The sequence below is a fragment of the Sardina pilchardus genome, chromosome 4 (genome assembly GCF_963854185.1).
Source record: "Sardina pilchardus chromosome 4, fSarPil1.1, whole genome shotgun sequence".
Taxonomy (NCBI): Eukaryota; Metazoa; Chordata; class Actinopteri; order Clupeiformes; family Clupeidae; genus Sardina; species Sardina pilchardus.
In genome coordinates this window covers 11,941,321-11,965,168 of record NC_084997.1, presented here as the reverse complement: position 1 = coordinate 11,965,168, position 23,848 = coordinate 11,941,321, and the positions used below count along the sequence as shown (strand labels likewise).

The following is a 23,848-nucleotide window of genomic DNA, read 5'->3' as shown; positions in this document are numbered from 1 at the left end:
CTCCGCTGCTAGAAATAACAAGTTAAGGAGAAGAGAGCGAAACCGACAGAGATGACCCACATGCGCTGCCTTTGTGTTGGCCCTTTTTAAAAAACGAGTGTCATTATCCATTAGCTTCGCCCCAAACATCAACTCCGACTTGATGGGTGAAGACATCTTAGGTGGCTGTGGGAGATGGAGTGGGAATGAGATGCCAGGATGACTCCCCGCTTGATGTGTGGCCTGATTAGCTGGTGTTATTTATGAGTTATCTATTAGTTAGTACTAGGAATTGGTAGAAAAGGCAATGGGATGTATTTGGGCGTGTATTTTTAAACATCCGCTCATTTCTGATCATCAAAAGTGTATGTTGAAGCAACACGATGCGACAATTTGCCAATTTTGAGGGACGCAATATGGGTTGGAAGACGGTCACATAAATGACAGATGAACACCAGTGTTGTTCCCATGGGGCCTCCGCGCTAGGCTCTGTGTTTTTGTGTGGTTTGGGTTGGAACACCCATCGAAAAAAAGGAGAAGTCAGAAATATCTTGATACATAAGTTACATAAGTATTCAAACCCTATTCACCCTGCAGTCATCCATCAACTCAGCTCTTGGTTAAAGCAGCTTTGCCACTGCACTGTAGGTTGCTAGTTTTATACCAAAACTCCATAATTCTACTTTTATATTTGTATTTTACATGTAACATAAATGTTCTGTTTGGGAACACACACCAAGTCTGTACTTTCAAAAAAAATGTCAGGTTGGAATAATTTAGTGATGTATTTTCTCCCCAATGTTCTGTGATTGACCTTTTCCCTGTCTCTTTCTCCTCAGCTTGGACTTTGAAGAGTGTGCCCACAAGTTGATAAAGATGGACTTCCCTGACAGCCAAACGGTATGTGTGTGACTGTTGAACATTTTGTTATTTCCTTTGTAACCGCAAGCTACCAAGCCCTTCTGTTAACCCAGTAAATATCATAATGCCACGTGGTTTGGTTCAGATCGGTTTTTGTGCCAGTGTTGGTGGTGTGTTCTTTTCTCAGTGTTTGCGTCTTTCTTTCCCTATCATCTAAATATTTACTTCCATGGTCGCTGGTCTTTCGAGTCTTTGTAGTCACTCGGGAAACATTTGTCATCCCGATATCCTTGTTTTGAAGCTTCACAGTAGGAAAGAACATTCATTAAGCAACTGGGTGTTCCCCCCTCAGCAGTTTTTTAACTGATCAAATGCCTTTCTGCCTAAGTGGCCGGCTTTGATTGTGGTCACAGCCATGCTCTGAGAACCCCGACCGGCAAAAAAAAAGAGAGAGAGAGAAAAGGAATGTCCAGGACACCAAAAAGGAGCAGGCTGTGACAGTAGCTCGCAAGCTGAATTTAAATCAAGTGACGAGCTAGTGGCGTCTGGGCCAGTCCATACCAATTCTTGCCTTGCTCCCTGCGATTGCAAGGGGGCGTTGGAGGAAGATCTCCATACGAATGACGTCGACTGGTTTTGACCCTGAATTAATGAGTGCGTTTGACCTTTAGCGGCTCGCGTGACGGGGATTTGTTACTGTGTCTGTTCCCCCGGGCCCCGAGAAGCAGACTTCAAAGTGTTCCTTGAAAGGTGTTTGAAGCTAATTTGTATGTGCCACTTGCATCATTTGATGGGAGAAGCGGGTGAAAAGGGTGGCAAGAAGATGAAACGGGTCTCCACATGTTAATCCAAATGTGTTTTTAGTCATTCATTTATTTATTTATTTTCGTACTGGGCATTGGATTATAATTGTCCTGTACTTCGGGGGTGAAAAAAACCCAAATATGTGGAAATATTCTCTGCCGTTGGTGTAAAAGTGGACAATAAATGAATAATGTCTTGAGTGCAAGAGGCTTCTTCAGAACGGGGAGAATAGCGTGGAGGATGTGCGCCTTTGCATCTGTCTCCATTTTCCTGCTGGAGAAAGGAATTGCTGAGGTGTTCATGATGGATTCATTGTGCTGGCTGCCTGAAGGACCCAGTTGTATAACTCAACTGGCCTCTTTGAGACGGCCGCCTTTGTGTGAAGGCCTGCGCCTCTATGTGAGGTCGCTGACGGCGCTTTCCTTAACCTCTTGTAGAAGATTTGTTTGGGTTTCTGGACCTAGGCACGCACACACACACACTCTCTCTCCCTCTCTTTCTCTCTCTCTCTCTCTCTCTCTCTCTCTCTCTTTCTTTCTTTCTCTCTCTCTCTCTCCCCCCCCCCCCCCCCCACACACAAACACACTGAAATACAAGTAAGGGCACCTGTGTACTACGCACCACTTTCACATTCTAGCCACTCCCTTGTCCCTTGGCGTTATTATCACGAGGGAAGTGGTGAAAACCAGAGTGGAGTGGTGCAGGATATTGGTGCTTATGGGACACTTCCAGTGCTCCTGTCAGCAGGGGAGCGTGTCTCTGGCAGTGCCTGGGTCTGGATCTGAGGGACAGAAGGAGAGAGGTGTGGGGGGCGGCTAGAGAGGAGTGTTCTCTGCTCTCTCTGCTGGAGCTCAGAGGTGCTGAACACGGACCCACTCCAGACCCTCCACAGAGTCTCTGCGTCATCAGCTCAGGCACACACACACAAACACACCTGCGCTGAGGAAAGGAGAGCTGCTTCCTGTCCCCCCCACACCACACCCACCCCTCTTCAAACACACACGCACATGCACACGACACACGCAGGCCCTACTCTGCTGACGTAAATTCGAGCAGAGATGGAGTGAAAGTGAAAGAGAGGAGAGATTGAAGGAGAAAGCTGGAAAGGAGTGCTCTGAGCTGAGGCCAATTTAAATATCGCCCTTAAGTGTTCTCACAGATCTCAGTGAGGGGAGTTCTCGGCTATTTTATTTTTGTTACTCTCTCAGCAGTCACTGAACAGTATAAACAGTAGACGCGCTGGCTTTGGCTGTGAGGCGGGCTAGCGCCGATTACTCAGGACAGGAGTCTGGCCGAGCTCCGTTCGGTTGGCCCACGTCGGGTTTCTTTTTTCCTCCTACACGGAATATTTGTGCCACATTGGACCAGCGTCGCGCTTTTACATCACCTGGTGGCGTGACTAATGACACGGTCGACGGGGCTTGAAAGAGCCCATTGATTCCTCGCCGGAGTTACTGTAACCGCACTGTCTCTCCGCGCGTCCCCGCCCTTCAGCAGATGCGGCCGCGGCCAAATCTCTTTCCCCTTTTTCCACGGCCTCGGCCAAATTTCCACTCGGTGGCGGGTGGCGAGCGGCGAGAGCCCGGGCCCAGCTTGCCAGTGGGAGCCCGAAGAGGTGTGAGCGAAAATTAGCGGAGGCTCTCGGCCGTCCGAGGGTGTCAGCCTACCGTCTGGCAGCGGCGTCGGCGGCGTGATTATGGGACGTGTAGGCAATAAACGCGTCACCGCGAGGAGTGAATCACACGGCCGTACAGCTGCAGCTCTCATTATTCACACACACACAGACACACACACACACACACACACACACACACACACCTGCCGATGTGGTGTCATGACTTGAGCATCTGCCAGCTCCACTTGGGTAAAGGGGGGGTAATCCAGAGTGGAGACTGTACTGTATGCACATCTGTGTGTGTTTCCAAAAGTATGGGCCCAGGGATTTTGTATCTGCACATACACATGTGTGGCACGGCATAGTTCCGTGTGATTTGTGTGTTTCCGGGTTTTCCCCCCACCTTAGTGTGAAATGGTGGTCGTCCCCGGTGGTGGTGGTGGTGGTGGTGGTGGTGGTGGTGGTGGTGGTGGTGGTGGTGGTGGTGGTGGTGAACCTCGAATGCAGGACCAGCTGTCCTTTGGTGGCCTGTGGTGCAGTGGGCTTCCCTACGGAGGCTCCACATTTGGTGGGTCGTTATTACGTTGGCGATTGGCCAGCCACACTGGGGCTCTCCGTGGAGTGCAGCCGATCCCATTTTTCTCATCCATGTGAGTAAACACAGCGCTCTGGAGCAGCAGCAGATGTAAAACATATTTTATCACCTCGGACTTCAGGGAGTGCGTTTGAGTGAGTGGTGGGGGGGGCTTGATAATATTGAGTTTCTCATGTTGCTCGGGACTCCTGGAGAACTAACATGACATGCAATATTTATCCCCAGCCCTGGAAGTCTGCGTTGGTTTTCTCACTCGCCAGGGGTAAATGGACGGAGAAATTCTCTTTTTCCACACCGAAACCTCTTCACGGCATCCCTCCTGGCCACCAGATTATTGATTGACAAGTGATTTTCATACCAAGAGAGGGAGGGAGTTTGTATATTACATACATGGTGGTGGGGTGATGGAATGGAACCCACCAGTAATAGCCCTCCCATGACTGCCACACCACTCGACCCCCCCCCCCCCCCCCCCCCCTCCCTTCCCTCCCCTCACCAGTCTTGTAGCACCGAGGTGCATTAAAGAGAGTGTACATGATCACCCACCCAGAAGACGAGGGGGTCAGCCTCCTGCTGAAGGCAGAGAGGGGGAGGTGGGTGGAGGAGGAGGAGGGAGTGCACCAGGGAGAGGGAGACGGAGCATTCTGTTCCGTGTCTGTCAGAGTTCCGTTCAAAGTCACATGTGCTCGGGTGACTCAGTGTTCCGTCTGAGCGAGCTTACTCGTAAAGCCTTTGCACTCGGGGGCTGGTCCCGGCGCTTTAGCCTGGAACCAATTCCTGTGTTTACCACAGAACTTCACTTCCCTTAATGACTGGAGAGAGGGCTGCAGGCAAGGTCAGGAGAGCAAAGGGCTAAACCTTCACCTACCTACAGGACCATGTGCTCCATGTGCATATTTACTTTCATCGTGTGTAGCCACAGCCGGCTTTCGATTGGTCCATTACTCGAGCTCTCCTAGAGGGAAAGAGTCATGGGTGGTTAAATATCAGGCCAGCATGTACTGTACGAAAAAATAATCCATCTCACCATTAGGTTATTATTCGAAGATCAAAGGATCTTGTCAAGATGATGCATAATTTCTTATGGATTGTGAATCGGGTATCCAGTATATTCTTGAAAGGGCTACGGGTAAGTGGTTATTGATTTGTGATGAAAATATAATTTTGAAATGAATTTCGCCTCCAGCCCATCTGCCTTGCCTTAGGCTGATTTGGCAGTAAATGAAATGGGCTGCCTGGCCTAAGAGGAGGCAATGAGAGGCTTGTAAGGTTTGTAAATGCATGAACGTCTCTTCTCTTCTATCTCTCACTGCTTTAATAGAGGGTAATGGGATTGCGTTACTATTTTTTCCAATCTTTTTTTTTTTTTTTTTGTGCGCGCCGAGCAGATGGTGTGGCATCTCTGGAAACAGTCAGCCCCTGCTCTTGACATTACAGATTTCACATCAGGGATGCTCTTTTTTCTCTTCTCTCTCTCTCTCTCTCTCTCCCTCTCTCTCTCTCTCCCTCCCTCCCTCTGTCCCTTCCTCCCTCTTTCTTTCTGTCTGACTCTATCTCTCACTCTAACTCACTTTTCCCCCTGCCTCTGACGGATATCACCAAGTGCTTCTCCCCGGGTAGAGCTTCTGTCAGGTCAGCGTCAATCACGGTGTCCTTCCGCCGCTCTGTGCTTCCCGTAGGTCGTCGGAGCCCCGAGCCCAGAGCCGGGCCTGGGCTGCAGACGCGGGAGACGGGCAGTGGGCAGCGGGCACTGACAGGTTGGCTCATTGGCGCGTCATGGTGTCACTGTAAACTGTAATGTAGTTAATGATAAGATGTCCGGTCACAAAAACAGCAACTAAGGAACAAATGCGGTGACTCTGAGGAAGGAGCTTGTTTGTGCTTGTTGGTGCAAGAGTGGTTTTTGCCCCTACCACATTGTAGCAGTGCTCGCTTATATTTAATTGTGCTGGATCTGTGGAGAATGTTTTGCATCTGTGGACCCCTTGTTTTAATTGGAGAGCTTTTAAACCTTTAAAAGCCGGTCAGCACTGGGCCTGCATAGTGAGGGTTGCTGCTTTATAAACAGCACAGTGTGGTGGCCAGTGTTCCTCCTGCGAGAGAGGAGACATAGGTGCTGAGACAGGCGAACTAAACGTAGCTGATGAGCGTGTAATCCCTGCCCTTCCTGAGCCGGCTAGCCCCAGCATGCAACCCCCGCCGCCTCAGACCCCCCCCCCCCCACCCAGCTGCAGTCTGCCTGCCCGGATCAACAACACTTGGGGGTGGGGAACAAGATGGGATGGGATGGGATGGGGCAACTGCCTTGGACATGTGGGGGATGGGGGATTGCGGACCCTTCCGCCTTAACAGATTTGTTTTCCTTGATCCCTCTTGGACAGGCTCTCACAGGTCTGCGTGTGCTCCCACAGTCCCCGGCCCCAGTGATGGATTGAGGCATTAGCCGAGTTAATGACTGAATCAGTGACCATTTCACGAGCATCTCCGAAGCCCCCCCCAAACCCCTCCATCTCTCTCTTCTATTTTATTTCTACTATACAGCCAACGCGGGAGGCTAATGCTGCCAATGGATTCAGAGCTGTTTAATTAAGAAGGACTTCCCTGCTCACACATGAAAATGAAGAATTAGCTGAGTCAAAAGGCTGTGTGGAACTTGTTCACCTTAGCTTAACCTCCCTCATAGTCACTATGATGGAGCCACACTGTGCCTCGAAACTCAGCTGATGTTTGAAATTGGACCCGTCTAAATCCATCTAAATGCTTCCTGTCTTGCACCTAATGACCGAGCCACAGGGCCAAGGCCAGGTTGCTCTCGAGCCTGGTGCCCCTGCTCATCGTTAACAACTCAAGTTTCCACCTGAGATTGGAGAGCTCCGAAAGGGAGAGCATGACATGCGCGCAGCGCAGCGGCTCTCATCATTCGCGCGCAGTGATCCATCGCCCAAACCCTTCCGCCGGTCGACTGTCACCGGGGCCGCCGCCGCCGCAGCCGGGAGCCTTCCGTTATCCCGCGCCATCCCATCCTTCCCATCTCGCGTGCGCCGCCTATGATCATTACCCTTACCTGTCACGCCTGATGTATCCGCCCGTCGCTCCTCACGGCGCTTCATCCCGGCAGCGTGTTGTCACAGAGAGACATGTTGGATGGCGCGGGCGATAGCCATTACTGTCTCCCGACGCGGAAGGGCTGCAGAGTGGCCTGTCTCCGGAGGCTGGCGTCTCCCTGCAAAATGTACGGCCCGCGGGGCAGCACAAATCTGAGCGACTGTGACTGGCCGCGCGCTCGGATGTGCCCCGTTGAATTTGTGAGCAAATTTACTGTTTGGTTTTTTTTTGCAAAGAAAGAAGTGTGGTTTCCGAACTTGAGAATTGAACGGGGGGGGGGGGGGACGGGGGACTTATTGTTATTACACCAGCGAGGTCACTGTTGTTTGTAGGGGCTTTTTTTTTCTTCTCTTTTTTTTCTTTCTCTCTCTCCTCCCTCGTTTTTCCATTCCGTGGAGAATGAAGCTTGAGAAAATTTAGTTCAGCACGCTCTCAATTTCCGCCACCGCCAAAGAGAAATTGGCTGCCTGGCCCGCCCGCCCGCCCGGTTGTTCCAGAGTTGCGTTCCAGAAGTTTAATTTGAAGATTGATCACTGGCTGGTCCGGGTGCCCGAGAGGAGAGCGCAGCGGAGCCGTCCCCGTGCCTCGCAGGGTGATGGTCTGTTATGGCCGGCCTGATGGGATGGCAGCGGGAGACGGGGAAAGCGAAGCGAAGCGAGACTATTGCAACCTGAACAGATGGGCCCAGCCCCGCTATCTCTGGGGGTCTCCTGTGTACCTCTAACCCCCGACCCCCACCGCCACCACACCACCGCCACCACTACCGGTCCAGGCTGGTTTAGTCAGGCAGCACAGCTTTTTACTGCATCGCACAGCGCTCTCCCCAGCTTTTGGTCTGTGCGCATAGAGCTGAACCTCTCGGCTTTCTGTTCTCTCCCACAGAAAGAGCTGTGCAACATGATCCTGGACTGCTGTGCGCAGCAGCGCACCTACGAGAAGTTCTTCGGGCTCCTTGCCGGGGTAAGCGCTGGATAATAGCCTCTGTGTAGAAAATAACATCTGGTACAATCTATTATGTGATGTAGCTTTGTTTGCTTGTACTGCAATCAGTGTGTGCACACCAATAGGGTGTGTACTGTGTAGTGTTGGTGTATAATAATGCTCCCTTTTGTCATTGTCAGCGCTTCTGTTTGCTGAAGAAGGACTACATGGAGAGCTTTGAGGGCATCTTCCAGGAGCAGTACGAAAGCATCCATCGCCTGGAGACCAACAAGCTGCGCAACGTGGCCCGGATGTTTGCGCACCTTCTGTACACCGACTCCGTCCCGTGGAGCGTACGTGTCCTGAAAAACGATTCACTTAAGAAAAACGAGCTGAACCAGCAGTTTTGCCAGCTCCGATAAAATAATGCATCCCCTTTTTGCGATAATTATATTACAGATAACATCGAGTCAATATGGCTTGAAATGCTATTGATTTTTCCTGATGGGCTGGGACGGGTGAAGGTGGGCTGCTGTTTTGAGGTTCTAATTCGTTTGCCGGGATGCTGAGTGCTGTACACGTTTTGTTTTTTCTTCCCCCCTCTCTCACAGGTTATGGAGTGCATCAAGATGAGCGAGGAGACCACAACGTCGTCCAGTCGTATCTTTGTCAAGATTTTGTTCCAGGAACTCTGCGCCTACATGGGCCTGCCGAGGCTCAACGAGCGACTGAAGGATCCGTACGTCATCATCATCATTTGTTCCCTCAAGCATCTCACAAACTAAATGACAGATGCGAGATGGCGTATAGCAGCTAGAGATTTATCTTGATGTGTGTCTGTGTTTACTTCCAGGACCTTGCAGGTGTTCTTTGAGGGCCTCTTTCCTCGTGACAACCCCAGGAACACTCGTTTCGCCATCAATTTCTTCACCTCGATCGGTCTGGGAGGGCTAACGTAAGTGCACTTAGTGTTCTTTGAAATAGACTGTGTGTGTGTGTGTGTGTGTGTGTGTGTGTGTGTGTGTGTGTGTGTGTGTGTGTCTGTCACTCCCTGCTTGCTGCTGAAAGATTGCCTTTCGCATCTCCCCTCCTTCAGGGACGAACTCCGAGAACACCTGAAGAACGCCCCCAAGATGATCATGACTCAGCAGCAGGAAGTGGAGTCGTCAGACACCGACTCGTCTTCGTCGTCCTCCTCGTCAGACAGCAGCGACAGCAGCTCCAGCGATTCCAGCGACTCGGACTCGAGCAGCAGCAGTAGCAGCTCAGGTCAGCCCGAAGATCAAAGCCTCTCTCTCTCTCTCTCTCTCTCTCTCTCTCTCTCTCTCTCTCTCTCTCTCTCTCTCTCTCTCTCTCTCTCTCTCTCTCTCTCCGCTCAGTAGGAGTACTTGTTCTCTGGAAATTCCCCCCAACCCACCCCCTCCTCCACGTCTCATCTTCAGGAGTTTTGCGGCTCTCGCTGTGATGTGGGTTTCTCTCGGAGGCCCCATTCCAACACAAACAAGTGACCCAAGTGGCACTTGTTTAATTTGCGAGCTTTCGAAGCCGCGGCTCTCACACCGACTCGAGAGCCATAACGGTGTTTGTCTGCTCTTCCTGTCAGAGCGAGCCAGAGAGAGCCCTTTCCCGTTCGCCCCTCCTCCGCCCGACTTGGCTCTGACTGAGGTCGGCGGAGGTGGTGACCTTTCTCTCCGGGTCCCCGCCGAGTGGTCGACCTCACTGATGTCACACCGAGTCGCGCAGTCTGACCTCAGGGTGTCAGGAGGTGACCTGGCTAAGATGACTTGTCGCTAAATTCTTTTAATTGACAACCTGGGTGTTTGGATACATTATGACGGGAATTCTTTTGCATACACCCCCTCCCTCTGAGAGGCTTAGTTTTCCCGAGACGCTGCAGATGCGCAAAGACGTTTTTTTCTCTCGAGTATTTCATCTGGGTAATTTATTGTGTACGTGTAGATGTGAAATATTACACGTTAGTAAAACATCTCATTTGGGTGTTTAAATTACCATTCTAAACAGGGAAAGTATGCAAATGTTTGGATGCAGCTTATTTTCTCGTCTTTGCAATATTTAGAGTTTTACATATTTTTACATGCAATATTACACTATTTAAATGTATTCCTACATTTTTATTTCCAAATTGTCTGAAATGGACGAGAACACCATTCGATTGAATAGTACTTGACTTGAATTGAGGGATCCACTTACTCAGCTGGACGATATCATTTATTTAAACAGAATGCACAAACACCAATCGTTGTTTACTCACTCATAGACATAAACAAACAAACAAATAAACAAACACATGCACACATACAGCCGGGCACCTCTGCGTTGGCCAGCTTGGTCTGTTGACTTCTGGTCAGTGCCGAGGCATTGCTGGACCGTGAGTAAACAAGACTTGTGTGTGTGTGTGTGTGTGGTGGGGGGGGGGGGGGGGGGGGGGGTGGGGTTGAGGGGGATTTCTCAGCCATGGCCAACAGGGCAATCTGTCATCAGTACACATCATAGTCCAGCCCAGGCCCTGCAGTGTCCTCTCATCGCATGTATGTCGGCACTGTCATTGAATGACCTCCTTTTTCATTAAAACACAATGGGAAGAGAGAGTATGTTTTCTCAGGGGCTGGGGGTGGTGGGGGGTGGGGGGTGGGGGGGGGGGGGGGTTGTATGGCAAAATAATATGAATTGGGTGCCCACTTGGCATCGCTTTCAAAGCTCTGTGTGTTGTCATATTCTAAGGCGAGCGTATATTTCCTCTGATGCAGATTCCGACTCCAGGAAGAAGAAGAAGAAGAGCCAGAGTCGGAAGAAGGACAAAGGGAAGGACAAGAAGAAAAAGAAGAAGAAGGGATCCAGCAAGCCCGCCGGCCGCCAGCCGCGCTCTCCCGAGGAGAAGGAGCCGCGCGCCAAGCAGAAGCAGAAGGAGAAGCGCGGGGGCAGCAGCGACGGTCGCAGGCGCTCACCGTCACCCGACGTGCCCCGCAAGGCCCCTCCACCGCGCCACCGGGCCCGTCGCGACGAAGAGGAGTCGTCACCGCCTCCGCCGCCGCCGGCACAGGCACATCCCCGAGGCCGCCGCGTCGAGGAGGATTCCTCGCCGCCGCCGCCCACGCGTCACCGAGGCCGACGCGCCGAGGAGGCATCTCCCCCGCCGCCCACGCGCCACCGAGGCCGCCGCGAGGAGGAGTCCTCTCCGCCGCCACCGCCCGCTGCCGTGCCCACGCGCCACCGCGAGCGGGAGGAGCAGGAGCGCGAGCGCGAACGCCCGGGGCACAGGGACCAGCACGGCCACCGGGGCGGGAGGGAGCACGACGAGGAGAGGCAGCGTCCTCCGCCGCTGCAGGAACAACGCCGCCACAAGGACGGCATGAAGAACGGCTCGCAGGCGACGGAACGCGGCAGAGACGGGGACCAGGAGCGCGAGCGGGAGCGCGAGCGGCGGCGAAGCAGGGAGAGGGAGCCCGTGCGGCGCGGCGGCAGCCGCGAGAGGTCCAAGTCGAGGGAGCGCGAGCGCAGTCGGAAGGAGACCAACGAGCCCAAAGACAGCAGCCGGAACGGCCTGGAGAGGTCGTACAAAGAGAACAGGTACGCGGACCGCCCCCGCGACTCGGGGAGGAGAGAGGAGCGGAGCAGGGAGGAGTCGCCGAGGAGACGGAGATAGTGCCTCCAGGGGGCTGAGAAGAGGGCAGCCGAGGGCCGACGAGACGTCTCCCCCCGAGCAACACCAGCTCTGGACTTTCTGTTCCTCCCACTCTGTCACTGGGCGCCTCAGAAGATTTTTCTTTCTTTTTTTTTTTTGTCGTTTTTCTTTTTTTTTTTTGAACAGCCCTTTATATTGCCATCGTGCAAAGCCCTGTGAAGTAATCCTCAAAAGAACTGCCCTGTTGAGAGCGTGGTGACAGCCTTGTGCAGGACAGTGGTGTGGCACAGGGTTTGGCAGAAGCCCGAGGCACAGAATTCCCCCCCCCCCCCAGGACCGGAAGATGGCTTTCCAGAGCCATGTCTAACGCGTTTGTATTGGGTTTGGGTTTTTGTTTTCCCCTCATGCATTTGAACCGAGTAAACATGGTTAATTACTCAGCGATGTGTGGGATGTCGCTGGCAAGTGATGCTGCCAGTAGGTGGTTTTTAAATGTCATATAGATCTTTGGGAATTCCAGATGAGGTTATTAATATACTGTGGCAAACAGTTGGGCCATTAAAATTTCACCATTATCATTTTGTTCTTTTTTTTCTCCTTCATTCGCCGTCGATGTACTGATATTGACATGTTTTGCTGCAGAAATGTGAAATAGCAATTTGTATCAGTGTCAGAGAAGAACCTATTGTGCCACAGTGACGCAGTAAGAAAAAAAAAATGTTAATAGTGTATAGAGTTTTTTTGCATTTTCTCAGAGTAACATCAATGTCTTTGTAATGTCTTGTCCTTGGATTTAAATAAAAATGGTCTATCATTTTTACCGACGTTGCATCTTGTAAGTTAGATGAAATATACAAGGATCTTAATGACAAACCCTCTGTAGCCTTAAGTGCTTTGAGAAATGGTCGAGAGTTGTGTTGTACCCAATGCCTTACAGTAGGTCTAGTCTAAAGAACAAGGCAGAAAGTGCTGAATAAAAAAGCCAAAGCTCAGTCGGTGTTCAAGCTTGAAACTGTTGAAAGCCCGTGCAGCCTGGTAAGCCTCTGTGCTGTTCGCTGATGAGGCATCTGCACGCCGTGCATCTTGCCAGTGCTGTTCTTCTGATTTGTCTCTCCCGCCCTTCTGTTTTTACAGCAGCGGCAGAACGCCTTGTGCATGAAGGGAACCCCTCGACATGAAACATTTCTCCCTTGCAGTGCTGTTTTCCATTGATCCTCCCCAACGTGATGTGCTGAGACGCCATCTCCTTTCATACTGACCTCTGCAGAGTTTTTCCAAGGGCAAACCAGGCAGCGCACGCACGTGCATATGGAAGTCCTCTTCCTTTGTAGTTAAGGGTAATGGGATGTAAAAGCCACCCCAGTGGGATGGGGAACTGGGGGGAATATCTGACTTCAGCGTGGTTGTCAGATGGTTGTTAATCTCACGAGAGGGAATGGTGGGGGACACTCTGCTGCTGGTGGTGTCCAACGGCTGGATGTGAAGCAGGGAGAATCCATTAGTGAAGTTTAGCTCCGTTCGATCAATACGCCACCATCAACATTTTCATCATTCCTTTTCCCGGTGTTTGAGCCGTGTTCGTGTCAACATTTGCCCGCCGTGCCATAAATAGTGTGGTATTTTGATCCTAGAGGTCCGTTGGATGCTGTCCCTGCAGAACAGATGGAATGGTGGCGCAGAGTAGAAGTATAGCTGAGCTCCAGCCATGTTCGAGAGAGGAGAATCTCACCCATCACTTGGAAAGCACAAAGGGCTAGACGTGTTATTTCTGACTTTGCAGACATTTCGACTTGGCGCTCCGGTGTCGGCACGTCGAGACACCCTCTCCAACGTGACTGACTGCGAGATGAAACGCAACAGTGGCTCTGAGTGCGCACTGCCACTTCACTCGCACAAGAGACGAGTTTAGAAGGGCAGGCTTACCATTCACACACTTTCGCTTATTTGCATGTCTGACTCAGGTTTTTGCACCAAGTGAAGCGTGTTGTGGAATTATTTTCAGGCCATATTTTTAGACGCTGTTGTCTTTTAGATTGTTTCGTTAACACCTTTAAGTTAGATCAACTCCCTGTAGCATCTAGCCCATATAAGTGTGATTAAAGAAAAAAAGCTGAAATTAGTTTAGCTCTCCTGGTTATATTTCGCCCTGAATGATGCAGTAAAAGTGGCAGAGGAATTGCATTATGGAGACGGAATACATCAGATACACAAGAGAGCACTGGGCCAGGCAGTATTCAGAATGATCACTCCCGGCCCCGTATTCCCTCCCCGACTCACGGGGAAACTTCTCCGAAGCGTTTCGCCGCAGCAGACCCAGGTAGCCTGCGCTCGCGCCGGTAATGATGTCATCCATCACGGAAACCATTAGTGCGATTTTTGGATTACCCCTGGGCTACAAGGAGAACTGATTTACATCAGGGCCCAACCTGCGTTTGCAGAAAACGGGTGAGATGGAGTCCTCTCTCTTCAAAAAATCTTGCCCACACTTTCATTTCCTTGTCAAGATGGAGATATCCAGTTCGGGATGGTTTCCATCCCGGACTCTTTAGGTTGAAGACGGACCTAAACTGCATGGGTGTAATCACAGACCAACATCACCACAGGAAATCTATGAGAGGGTGGAGTTGTGTGTGGGTGGCTTTCGAAAGCCCTGTGTTTAAATTCTAAAATAAGGCTTTACTGTGTGACCATTTCCATAGCATGCAATTAGGGGTCTGATCCTCCTCTAGACCTGTCTCAGTACATAGAACTATTGTAAACAAACGTGAGCGTAAAACTCAATAGGCTACCGACCGAGAATATTCACCATGGCACTTACGGGGTTCAGATGCAACATAAAACAAACACGCCCATAATCACTACTTCCACTCCGTCCAAGTCTTTCAGTCACAACAGTTTAGATTGCAGGAAGTGCCGTAGGCAGGGTGTCAGGAGTTTTGATCGGAGCTGATTTCTTTCCTGTTGTTGCACGGGTTGGTATTAACAGAGTGGATGGATGTCCTAATTGCCATGTCTTTGAGAGCGCACCCCCTCCTCTATAAAATCCCTATGCACGCACATAATCATCCAGTGCTCATTAACTAAACATGTGTTGCTTTTTATTTCTTTACTTCCTCCTACATTGTGAACATTATATTAATGAGAAAGGAAATTAAAGTCGTCTTATTTTTAGACATTTTGATGAGATGCAATGTTTGAGGTGTGGTTAGCTCTTCCACGTCCATGTTGAACAAGCTACAAGTATCTATTCTAACCTAATGAATAACAATGACATTGCTTCAATGAGAGATTCCACCACGGGAAAGTAGGACATAGTAGGCTACTATGTGCTCAGGTACTGTTGCCCCTTAAGGGATCGGGATGAGCATGCGTGGAGATTGCCGAGTCTAACCAGGACGCGGTACATCGCTGTCAAACGCAGCGAGTTAGTGCAAGCCTTTGTGGACCGTGCAACCTGCTACTAGACAACGAAGTACACTGAAGTTCCTGGACACCAACTGCAGCACAGGTAGGTAATACCTGGGGTAGGGCATGTATCCTGAGCTACGGTTAATCAGCCAAGCAAAAGTAACGTTCTCAGTATAGACCTAGGTTCATATAGCTGATGTTATTGTCAACATTTCAGAAAGCATGGATTGCGCGCTGTAGATAGATTCGCGGAGTGATAGCACTCTTTCCCCGTCCTCCGATTTGACAATGGGAAATTAATTGTTATCAGTCATAGGTTTAATGTACATTTAAGTGGCAAATTGTTTTTTGAATGGTCCAGTAAGGCTATTTTAGCAGAAAGGCTATTTGTGCGTAAAGTTAGACGATTGTGGGGAATAATTTGTTGACATCGCACATACAACAGACTGCTGCTTTTGGAGATTTAATCATTTTTCAGATGTATTAAGACTTACTACATTGTTACTACTAGCCTACATCACAAACGCACACATGTCGTGTGGATTTAGGGTATTTTGCTGGCTCTGTAGGTTATCATAATGGTCCGAGTTAACAGTTGCCTTGCTGTAGTTTTGTAGTTCAATGAAGCACGTGCTGTGAGCTTCTGATTTCGCTGTTTTGTCTTTGATTTTACCGTCACATACGATGGACTGAAGCGTGCTTAGGTATGAACATAGCAGCCTAACGTGTGCGAGATATTCTCGTCACTGTAATGAAGCTCATCAGCCTATGCAATAATGATGGGTATAGCTTCCACTGGGATTCGGATGGGCACTGTTACAGGTTTCAAATGATGGTGTGTCCAAGTCGATTCGTGCTCTCTCGTATTTCATTGTTAAACATTTGGACTTTGAGAGAGCATAATTCTGGAGGAGCAATGGAGTTATTTGTCAATAATGGTGTAATAACTTCACCATGATAGGTCACTGGCATAACGCTTACTAGTCTCTGTTTATCTTGACCCGTCTAGTATCAGTTTGAGCAGTAGGCTAGTCGTGTGGAGCTTATCGTCAAAGGGACCACCGCTAATCTTTTGTTGACCACTGATTTTTGCATTGGCAAACAAAATATATATTTGCGTAAATCACCTCGCGAGTTAACCTCCTGTCTGTAGCCTATTGCTGCATTCCAAAAGAGAAAATGCAATATTTTCTTCCGGGGTATTTAACAGGTGGCTTCAGGAAGACCATGGTAAATTGTGATATAAAGCGTAATGGTGAAGGTCAGCAAGAGTCCGCATTTTCATGTTTATAAAAAAAGTACAACATGACCTTGTGTGACATTTAGCTTGGAGATGCCGTCTCTGTGGAGTCCAGCCTGAACAATTTCTGAAACAAAAGTGAAAACAGAACCTTTGAACTAAATATACTGTTACCTGTAATAGTATTGCTCACGTGCTTATTTGTCATGATGCAGCAGCAGTACAACTAACGTAGGCCTATTTATTATTTTCAAGTGAACATGAAAATGTTTCTTGAAAATGTAATTATCAACCATCGGTTTGACTGCAAATAAATAGGCCTTTGTGTTTCATAATTAGTTTTTGTAGGGAAGCCCAGTTTGTAGTGGTGGAGATGAGTTGACTTTAATGGAATGAAATGCACAATATGTAATTGTTTCAGTTGTTATGCAATACTTCAAAGCAGTACCCCAAGCCTATTCACGTTCACAGTTATTCACATTCTTTATTTCCTTCTCTCTCTGTTGATTTTGTCTCTTGAGGCAAGAGTGTGCCTCCATCATCTCACGAGCACGATTATGGCATTCTTCTGTTTTGAAAGAGAGCTGAATCCCTGTCTCCATTACAATAAGCAGAAATAAACATAGCTGTTTGTATACACCCCCCTCCCCCCCTTTTTTCAAAATAGACAAGTAAGAATACACAGAATATGTGTTGTTTTTTTCCCTTCAACCTTGGCAAGCAAGCAAGCTGTTTGGTGTTTGGCTGACTATTTTAGATTGGGGTTGCCCCAAATATCTAGTGTCACCTCATTTTGGTTATGAAAACTAAGTCAACATACAGTAAGTGAAAGATAAATCCACTCACCCACCCACTCAACCCTCAAAGCCACTACCACAGCAGAGCACTGCACAAACACCCTGTGGGAATGTACATGTGTCATCCAGGGCATCAGTTGTGTCAGAAAACATAGTCTCATTACACAGAGATGAAACGATGCAGAGCAGCAGTGGGTTTCTGTGTGTGTGTGTGTGTGTGTGTGTGTGTTCTCCAACTGGCTCATCTGGGCCTTGGAGAGGTGGGGTCCAGTGTGTGCAAACACATGGGAGCTTGCTTGGCTGCAGACCAGAGCACTTGGCAGGTTGAACTGGGCCACGTTGTTGTCTCATGAAGGCTGATTTATGGGGTTGCATGGCACAGGGGGGGCCCTGAATTTTATTAGGTGGTGGTGAGGACAGTTAAACGGTGGATTTGTCGCGGCTCCGCTCAAGCATCAAAATAAACTTGATGGGTTGGGACACACGGGCTTTTGTTTGTTGTGGGTGGACACATAATGGACAGACTTACTGTTCACCTCGTAAAAAATTACAATCAAAAGCAAATCGCTGTCCCACATACTTCTCTGGAGCTCAGGAGGTGAATGTTTTACCAGGCAGTCCTAACGTGCCCTTTAGTGTCCTTTTAAGGAGTAACAGTGAAGACATTTAGAACCAGAGATTCAGCCTAAACTCTGGTACTCATGTTTTATGGCTGCCAAAAAGCCTCAGACATGTTTTAAAAATAACCCGAATCTCATAGTGTAACTTTCCGCCCGGGCAAATCGCTGGATTAAATATCCTCCAGTGTCACTGATCTAATTAGCTTGTCCTCAGGTGTGACAAGCTCAGTGTAAACAGAGGATCCAAAATAGGCTCTGGGTAGTGCTTATATCCTAAAAGTGGAATGTTTTACCCCCTCTCTTTTCGTGCATAGTGATGGGCTTACATTATCTTTTGCAAGTTCACAGGGATCTGCCTGCCACACAGGGATGGTTTCAAAAGGCCGCTTGGGGCTCTCCCTTTGCCAGCCTCACGTCAGAGCGCGCGGGCCATGGCGGACCAATTGTGTGAGAAAGGCTCGACGGATCAGAGGCGATGTAAGCAGGCCGGTAGACGTGCTGTCATACGCTTCACCTCAGTGTGTGCTGCTGCAACCTTTGCTTGCGGCCAGAAAGACATTCAGGAGAGGAGTGGGAGGGGGGGTGACACCCCCACCTCCCTCCCCTCCCTCCCCTCCCCGGCCCTTGGATGGTGCGCTTGTTGTGCGGGGTTGGTGCATGGCGTAATTCGGCAGCCTCGTGCGAGGAATCAAAGGTGTGTGAAATCTGCCCGTCAGACATCAACTCGTTTGCTCCTGGTCCTTATGAGAACACGAGGAGTCGTGGGATGACACCTCCTTGGCCTGCCGTCCAATCACTGGCTTGTCGTCTCTCTGTGATGTTTCAGCCTCATCTGCTCTGTGAGGAGTGAGGGCTGTCTGCGACTGTTGGCGGCAGATTTGCTAGCAGTTACCTTTGCTTTACCCTGAAGCTCGCGACTTTTTGCATTTGAAGACAGGATTGGTGAGGGGAAGAAACTGCGTTCCCCTGGTGCTGCAGATCCCTCGGCCTCTGGACAGGATTTTCTCCTATAAAACCGTGTGTGTTTTACAGGGGAAAATAAACTGCAGAGAAAATTCTTACACAAGCACCACAGGGGCATATGTGCTTGTTTCTATGGTTAGGTGAAGACACTCTGCTGTGCCTGCCTGTTCCACTGAGATATACCCATAGTCTGTTCTTTTCCTCCTCAATGATCATTAGCAAGTCGCTAAATTCATTACAGAACCCCTGTGTGCTCTTCCTCCACTTTAATTTACACTTTATCTGTTAATGTATGGCCCATATTGCTGAGTTGCCGTTCGGTGGGTATATTGTAGATGTTTTGTGTGGGATTCAGTGTGCCTGTGTGAAATGCCTGTATAAGGTGACTGGTAATTAGTCCCATTCTGTCTGAGGTGATTTATGCGCCCACCCCGGTGTTGCATGAAAGTGATCTACGAGTTGACTAGGTAGACATTCTGCGCAAGCCTGCACCTGCAATTTTAACGTGATTGTTGTATTTCACGGGAAGAATTTTTATTATGGCCCGAGTCCCACATAAATTGATACAGGCAGCAGCAATCTGCTGAGCTTTCTTCATAGGTTGACAATCTATTATTGTGGCAGAGAAAAGCCACATGCTTTGGTGTAGCAGTTATTTTGTGGACTGCTCTGTACAAGTTGTAACACGCAGAGTGCATTTCTTTCAGCAGACACAATGTGCGTCGACTTTGTTTTTTTTTCCCAGCTTCTCCGTCGCCAGTGAATTACCACTGTTGATTTATCGAAGTCATAACTCACAGGGACCCCCCGCTGTCAGCCAAGGTCACAATTACAACGGCATTGGGCATCTACATTACCTGGCTAATATGTTCCTATTATGTAAAGTAAATTAGAACTCGCTGCAGTGCCACCGCTCGCCTCCATCACTGTCGGAGCTGAGCTGCACATGCCCGCTGACCTCACATTTATTTTTACTCCTGGTTAGGCCCAGGGGCTGCCACTCTCCAAAAAGGGTAGGAATGGGGCAGAAATAAATTGCCTCCACATCCAGCGTGTCTCTGCGGAGTTTAACAAATGATAACCGTGTCTGGGAAACTAGGATATTGGGAAGGTCAGCTAGTTCCAGTAATTAGCAAGGGGGTGGTGGTGGTGGTGGTGGTGGTGGTGTGGGTGTGGGTCTAGGTGGTGAGAGTACAGAGAGCAGAGGCAAAACCTGGAGGGTGGAGAGAGGCGTAAAGACTCCACTTTCTAAAGGGGTAATGAATCACTCTCGGACTGCCGTTCCTGACAGGGTTGTGGCTATTTCTGGTCCTGGGTGAGGTGTGTGTGTGTGTGTGTGTGGGTGTGTGTGTGAAATAAATAAATAAATTACAGGAACACTGCACTCATGTGGAGACTGCCTCTGTATGTTGTGTCAGAAGACAACATGCGTTGTTGTGAATATTTCATCCCTGGCTGTTTCTATTTTGTGGCGCCCCTGGCTTCTTTGATAGTGCTTCTACAACTCCCTGTTGCCTGCCACCACCCCCCCCCCCCCCAACCAGCACCTCTTCCACTCCAAATACCCCACTCAGCTGGTAGTTTCAGTCATTCATTCATTCATTCATATGATATCCATTATGCACCTCCCTCTCACTTTACTCCATTCACTTGTCATAGCATGTTGTGTTGGTGATTTATTGCTATGCAAATGAATCACCTCCTGACCGACCGCACGACGCGCGCCCTGCCAAGAGAAATGCTAATTCGGTCTGTGTGCGCTTGTAAGGGGGCCATGGTTCATATATTCCCGCCGCGTTCTGTCTGCGCCGTGTTTATATTTGAGTGTGTCATCGTGGACTCATGGAACGTGTAAAGTGTCTGGGGGATGAAGAGACGAGACGGAGACATCCGTTTTAAGTGGTGGGCCGGCGAAGCGCTCCTTCCACCTCCACTTTTGTTTGTCATATAAATACATTTGGCGGGTCAGGTATTTTCTGAACAAAGGGTTTGTGCGTGTGCATTTGAATTCCCTTGGGTTACCTCTTGTGCGCTTCATTAAGTAAGGGTCGCGGTGTATGACAGATGGCGCTCTGCCATCCCATTGGTCTCTCAGAAGGGGCACGCTGCCCGGCTGGTGAAATATGGTGATGAATGGTAGACTGGTAAGATTGCAAGTTGTGTTTGGGTCACAGTAGAAAGGTCTGCTCTCTGATGTTTGATGGGTTATTATTTGTCTCTGAAGATGTGTCTGTCCTACTTTAAAAGCTGTCATAGTTACCAGACAGAAAAAATGATAGAAAAAAGGAATGTTTTTCAAGAAGCTCATGGGACAGGGTAGGACTTGCCAAGATCAAACCTCTCATGACAAGCATGTGGCTAACAATTAAGATGCCAGCAACCTCAGAATGGTCACCGGATGTGCTCTTGTGTACCAGACTGCACTAGTGTCATGGAATTAGATGGACACTGCTTTTGTTTTCCAACTGAACGCCTAGACGTCATTTCCAGAAGGAAGTGTTCTGTGGTGAAAGAAATAGCTGAGATGCAGTGCGTGGCATGTGTCATTGAATTTTGTGTCTGTGCCCATGTATAGCATGATGAAGCTCTCTGCGTGTGATCTATGCTTACGATTTAGGAATTAAATTACAGAAGCAGGTGCCATGGATCAGCTAAAAATATGCAGAATAGTGCCATGCGAAACCTTGGAAGGGTGATGTCTTGTTCATACTGTACTGCAGCTTGTAACCGCCCCCTCCTCATTTTTGCTCTGAAAAGCCAACTCTTGTGGACCCTGCAGCGGGGCTGGTGAGGGCTGGTGAGCCGAGCTGGTGACCCTTGTGTCAGTTCCCGCTACCATCAGCCTGGCTGGACAGTGCGTCGTCGTTTGCTCTGAGAAAGCGCTTGGCTACTACGTGGTCATTTCTAGAAATGACACATCAGAGGGCTACTAGCGTCTGCCCCCAAGTGACTCTCCTTGCAAACAGTGCTCCATGTTATCGCATGGCAACATTTACATACAGAATCGTTTCAGATTCTTACACACAAATAGCCTCATATCACTCAGTCTTTTTTTTTGTTCTCTTGTGCAAGTGTGTATTTTGTGTGGGGGAGTTGAGTTTGGAGAGGAAACCACAGTGACCCCCCCCCCCCCCCACACACACACACACACACACACACACACACACACACACACGCACTGGGCATTGCTCAGGGCCTCAGGCTCTCACGCCTGGTCTTGGCCGTCTCCAATCTCGGCACGTCAGGTCTCCTAATTGATCTTCTATTAGTCCAGCCGACAGGAGGCGATTGTCCTTATCCGTTCCCCAGCCCTGGTCCAGGCAGCAGGGCTTATCAGCAAGCCGCCCTGCTCTCGAGGAGACTTGCACTTTGCCAGCGAGAGGAGGAGAGGGTGAGTAGCTTTTGTTCGCCGGCTGCAAGGGTGACTGAGAGGTTACGACAGGATGTAGACTGTCATGGTGCCTTGTGCATTTTGTACTTCAGTGGAGGGAAACACTGAGGTTAGTGGTCAGAATTCACAGACCGGAAAGTAAATGGCTGTTTGAAGTATCGGTGGAAGTGTTTGTGGTTTTTAAAACTGGAGCTTTTAATGGTTGCTGCTTGTCTAAGTCATGTTGTACTAGTGTCTAGTGCGGATGTTTAACATGTCTGTAGAGAGAAGTGCTAAAAGTGTTGAAATGCAAATGTAAAAGGTGTTATGCATTAACATGAACTTTGGCAAAAGGAAGGATCAAAGCCTCAGACATTATTAGAGACACTGAGCACAGCAGTGGAATGAAGGTAGAACCTGGTCATTGAAAAATGTGTGTTTTGTTGAACAGTGGAGCTCAGGGCCACCTTGCGCGCCGGCCCGTGGTCTCTGGAGCTCTGGCTTGGCTGCATGACAGCTGGGAAACATTAAGGCACCTCTAATCCTTTCAGCAGTGACACCAGACTGCGCGGGAGGAAACTCACACCACCAGATCCCGACACCGGCCGGAGAAACGGAGAGGGGGCCGGCGTCATTGGCGCGGCCCGTATGCTAACGCGGCTGACGCCATCAGCGGAGCGGAACGTGCCCGGAGTGCGCTAGGGGAGATATTATAGTCGGCGGCTAAAAATAGAGTGCGCGGAGCACAGTAAGTGCTCGCCAGACGTCGAGAGTAGCGGGTAGCGTTTAATGTGATCAGTGACATTAGTGCAGAAAGGCTGACCCTGTATTCTCCGCTCCGCAACTGCAACCTTCCGTTCCCGCCGCTCGGCAGCCGAAGGTGTTAGCGTCCGTCCGGAGTAGCATTACGAGACGCGGGGATGAGAAGTTCCATTAGCAGAAGTGCGTCACTGATTAAACTTTCATGAATTGTCCCGGGGTATAAAAAGGGAATCGTTGTAATCGAAACGGCTCCGCAACAACAGCGATCCTTCCCCCTTCGGCCGTCGTTATCCGGGGCGGCGTGTGTAGGGGACGGAGAGATGATTTCATCCCTGGAATGGCTTCCATTCTCCGAGCGCGGTGGCTCAGGCGTCCCACGGCGCCGCGTATCCTCCCCTGCGTGGCTGCTGGACACGGCCGTGGCTACTCTCATCTGTCATCTGCGGCTCGTCTCTGCCCCTCCCAGGGGCCTGCTGCGAGCCAACGCATCGCGCAAATATTTATGTTCATGCTCAGAGACACGGTCCGAAAGCAATTCGCTGAATACATGAATGAATTGCTGCATTTTCTTAGGCCCCCATGTGATAACCCCCCAAGAGCCTCACATATATTGTAGCAGTCTCATGTAGACAAGCACTACAGCTGTGCATATAGACAGAGCTTGTATAGGCTCTAGGTCGAAGCTTTAAGGTCCAATTGTTTTGGTGTTTAGTGCACTTCTGCAGATGCCTACTTGGAACCTGGTGTGTCCACTGAGGCTGCAAGTCATTTAGATTAAGAGTAATCTGATTGTATTGAGGTACAAATTATAGCACAAAGGGCTGTGCAAGTAGGTTAACAGGCAAGGCCAGGCTTTGAGAACCCCATCTCTCAGACAATTGGTCCATGACGGATTACTAGCGAAGAGATAATAATGGGGTTAAATCCAAATCCTGAATGCATAACAGCTGCAGCCAAACATGTCCCTTTTTTAAAGCTATGTTATGATATTGAAAATAACTCACTCCCCCCCATCATCATGTGGTGTGACACATGAACCTCAACCTGTAATCCATTTGCCCATTTTGTACACAAATAGAAGTCGTATTACATCAGGCTCCATATTCCTGATTGGTTAGTCTAGCCAGGACCCCGTCACCCCAGGGGTAAAATGGAAATAAAAAAA

The 23,848-nt window shown here is 49.4% G+C and overlaps 2 protein-coding genes across 3 annotated transcripts in view; both read left to right on the top strand.

Moving 5' to 3' along the window:
• cwc22 (CWC22 spliceosome associated protein homolog) overlaps positions 1 to 12,343 on the top strand; it is a 31,197-nt gene extending 18,854 nt beyond the window's left edge. The window contains exons 15-21 of the mRNA XM_062534179.1: positions 819 to 879; positions 7,842 to 7,919; positions 8,081 to 8,233; positions 8,492 to 8,619; positions 8,734 to 8,835; positions 8,977 to 9,149; positions 10,649 to 12,343. Coding sequence (XP_062390163.1) covers positions 819 to 879; positions 7,842 to 7,919; positions 8,081 to 8,233; positions 8,492 to 8,619; positions 8,734 to 8,835; positions 8,977 to 9,149; positions 10,649 to 11,544 — 1,591 coding nt within the window. The 3' untranslated portion in view covers positions 11,545 to 12,343. The remainder of the gene's footprint in view (positions 1 to 818; positions 880 to 7,841; positions 7,920 to 8,080; positions 8,234 to 8,491; positions 8,620 to 8,733; positions 8,836 to 8,976; positions 9,150 to 10,648) is intronic.
• A 2,613-nt stretch (positions 12,344 to 14,956) lies between these two features.
• znf385b (zinc finger protein 385B) overlaps positions 14,957 to 23,848 on the top strand; it is an 84,886-nt gene continuing 75,994 nt past the window's right edge. The window contains exon 1 of one of the 2 annotated variants that reach the window (XM_062534176.1): positions 14,957 to 15,031. The gene's annotated coding sequence lies outside the window, so the exon portion shown is untranslated. Of the gene's footprint in view, positions 15,032 to 21,745; positions 21,943 to 23,848 lie in introns of those variants that run through there. The other variant, XM_062534177.1, reaches the window with a different exon arrangement.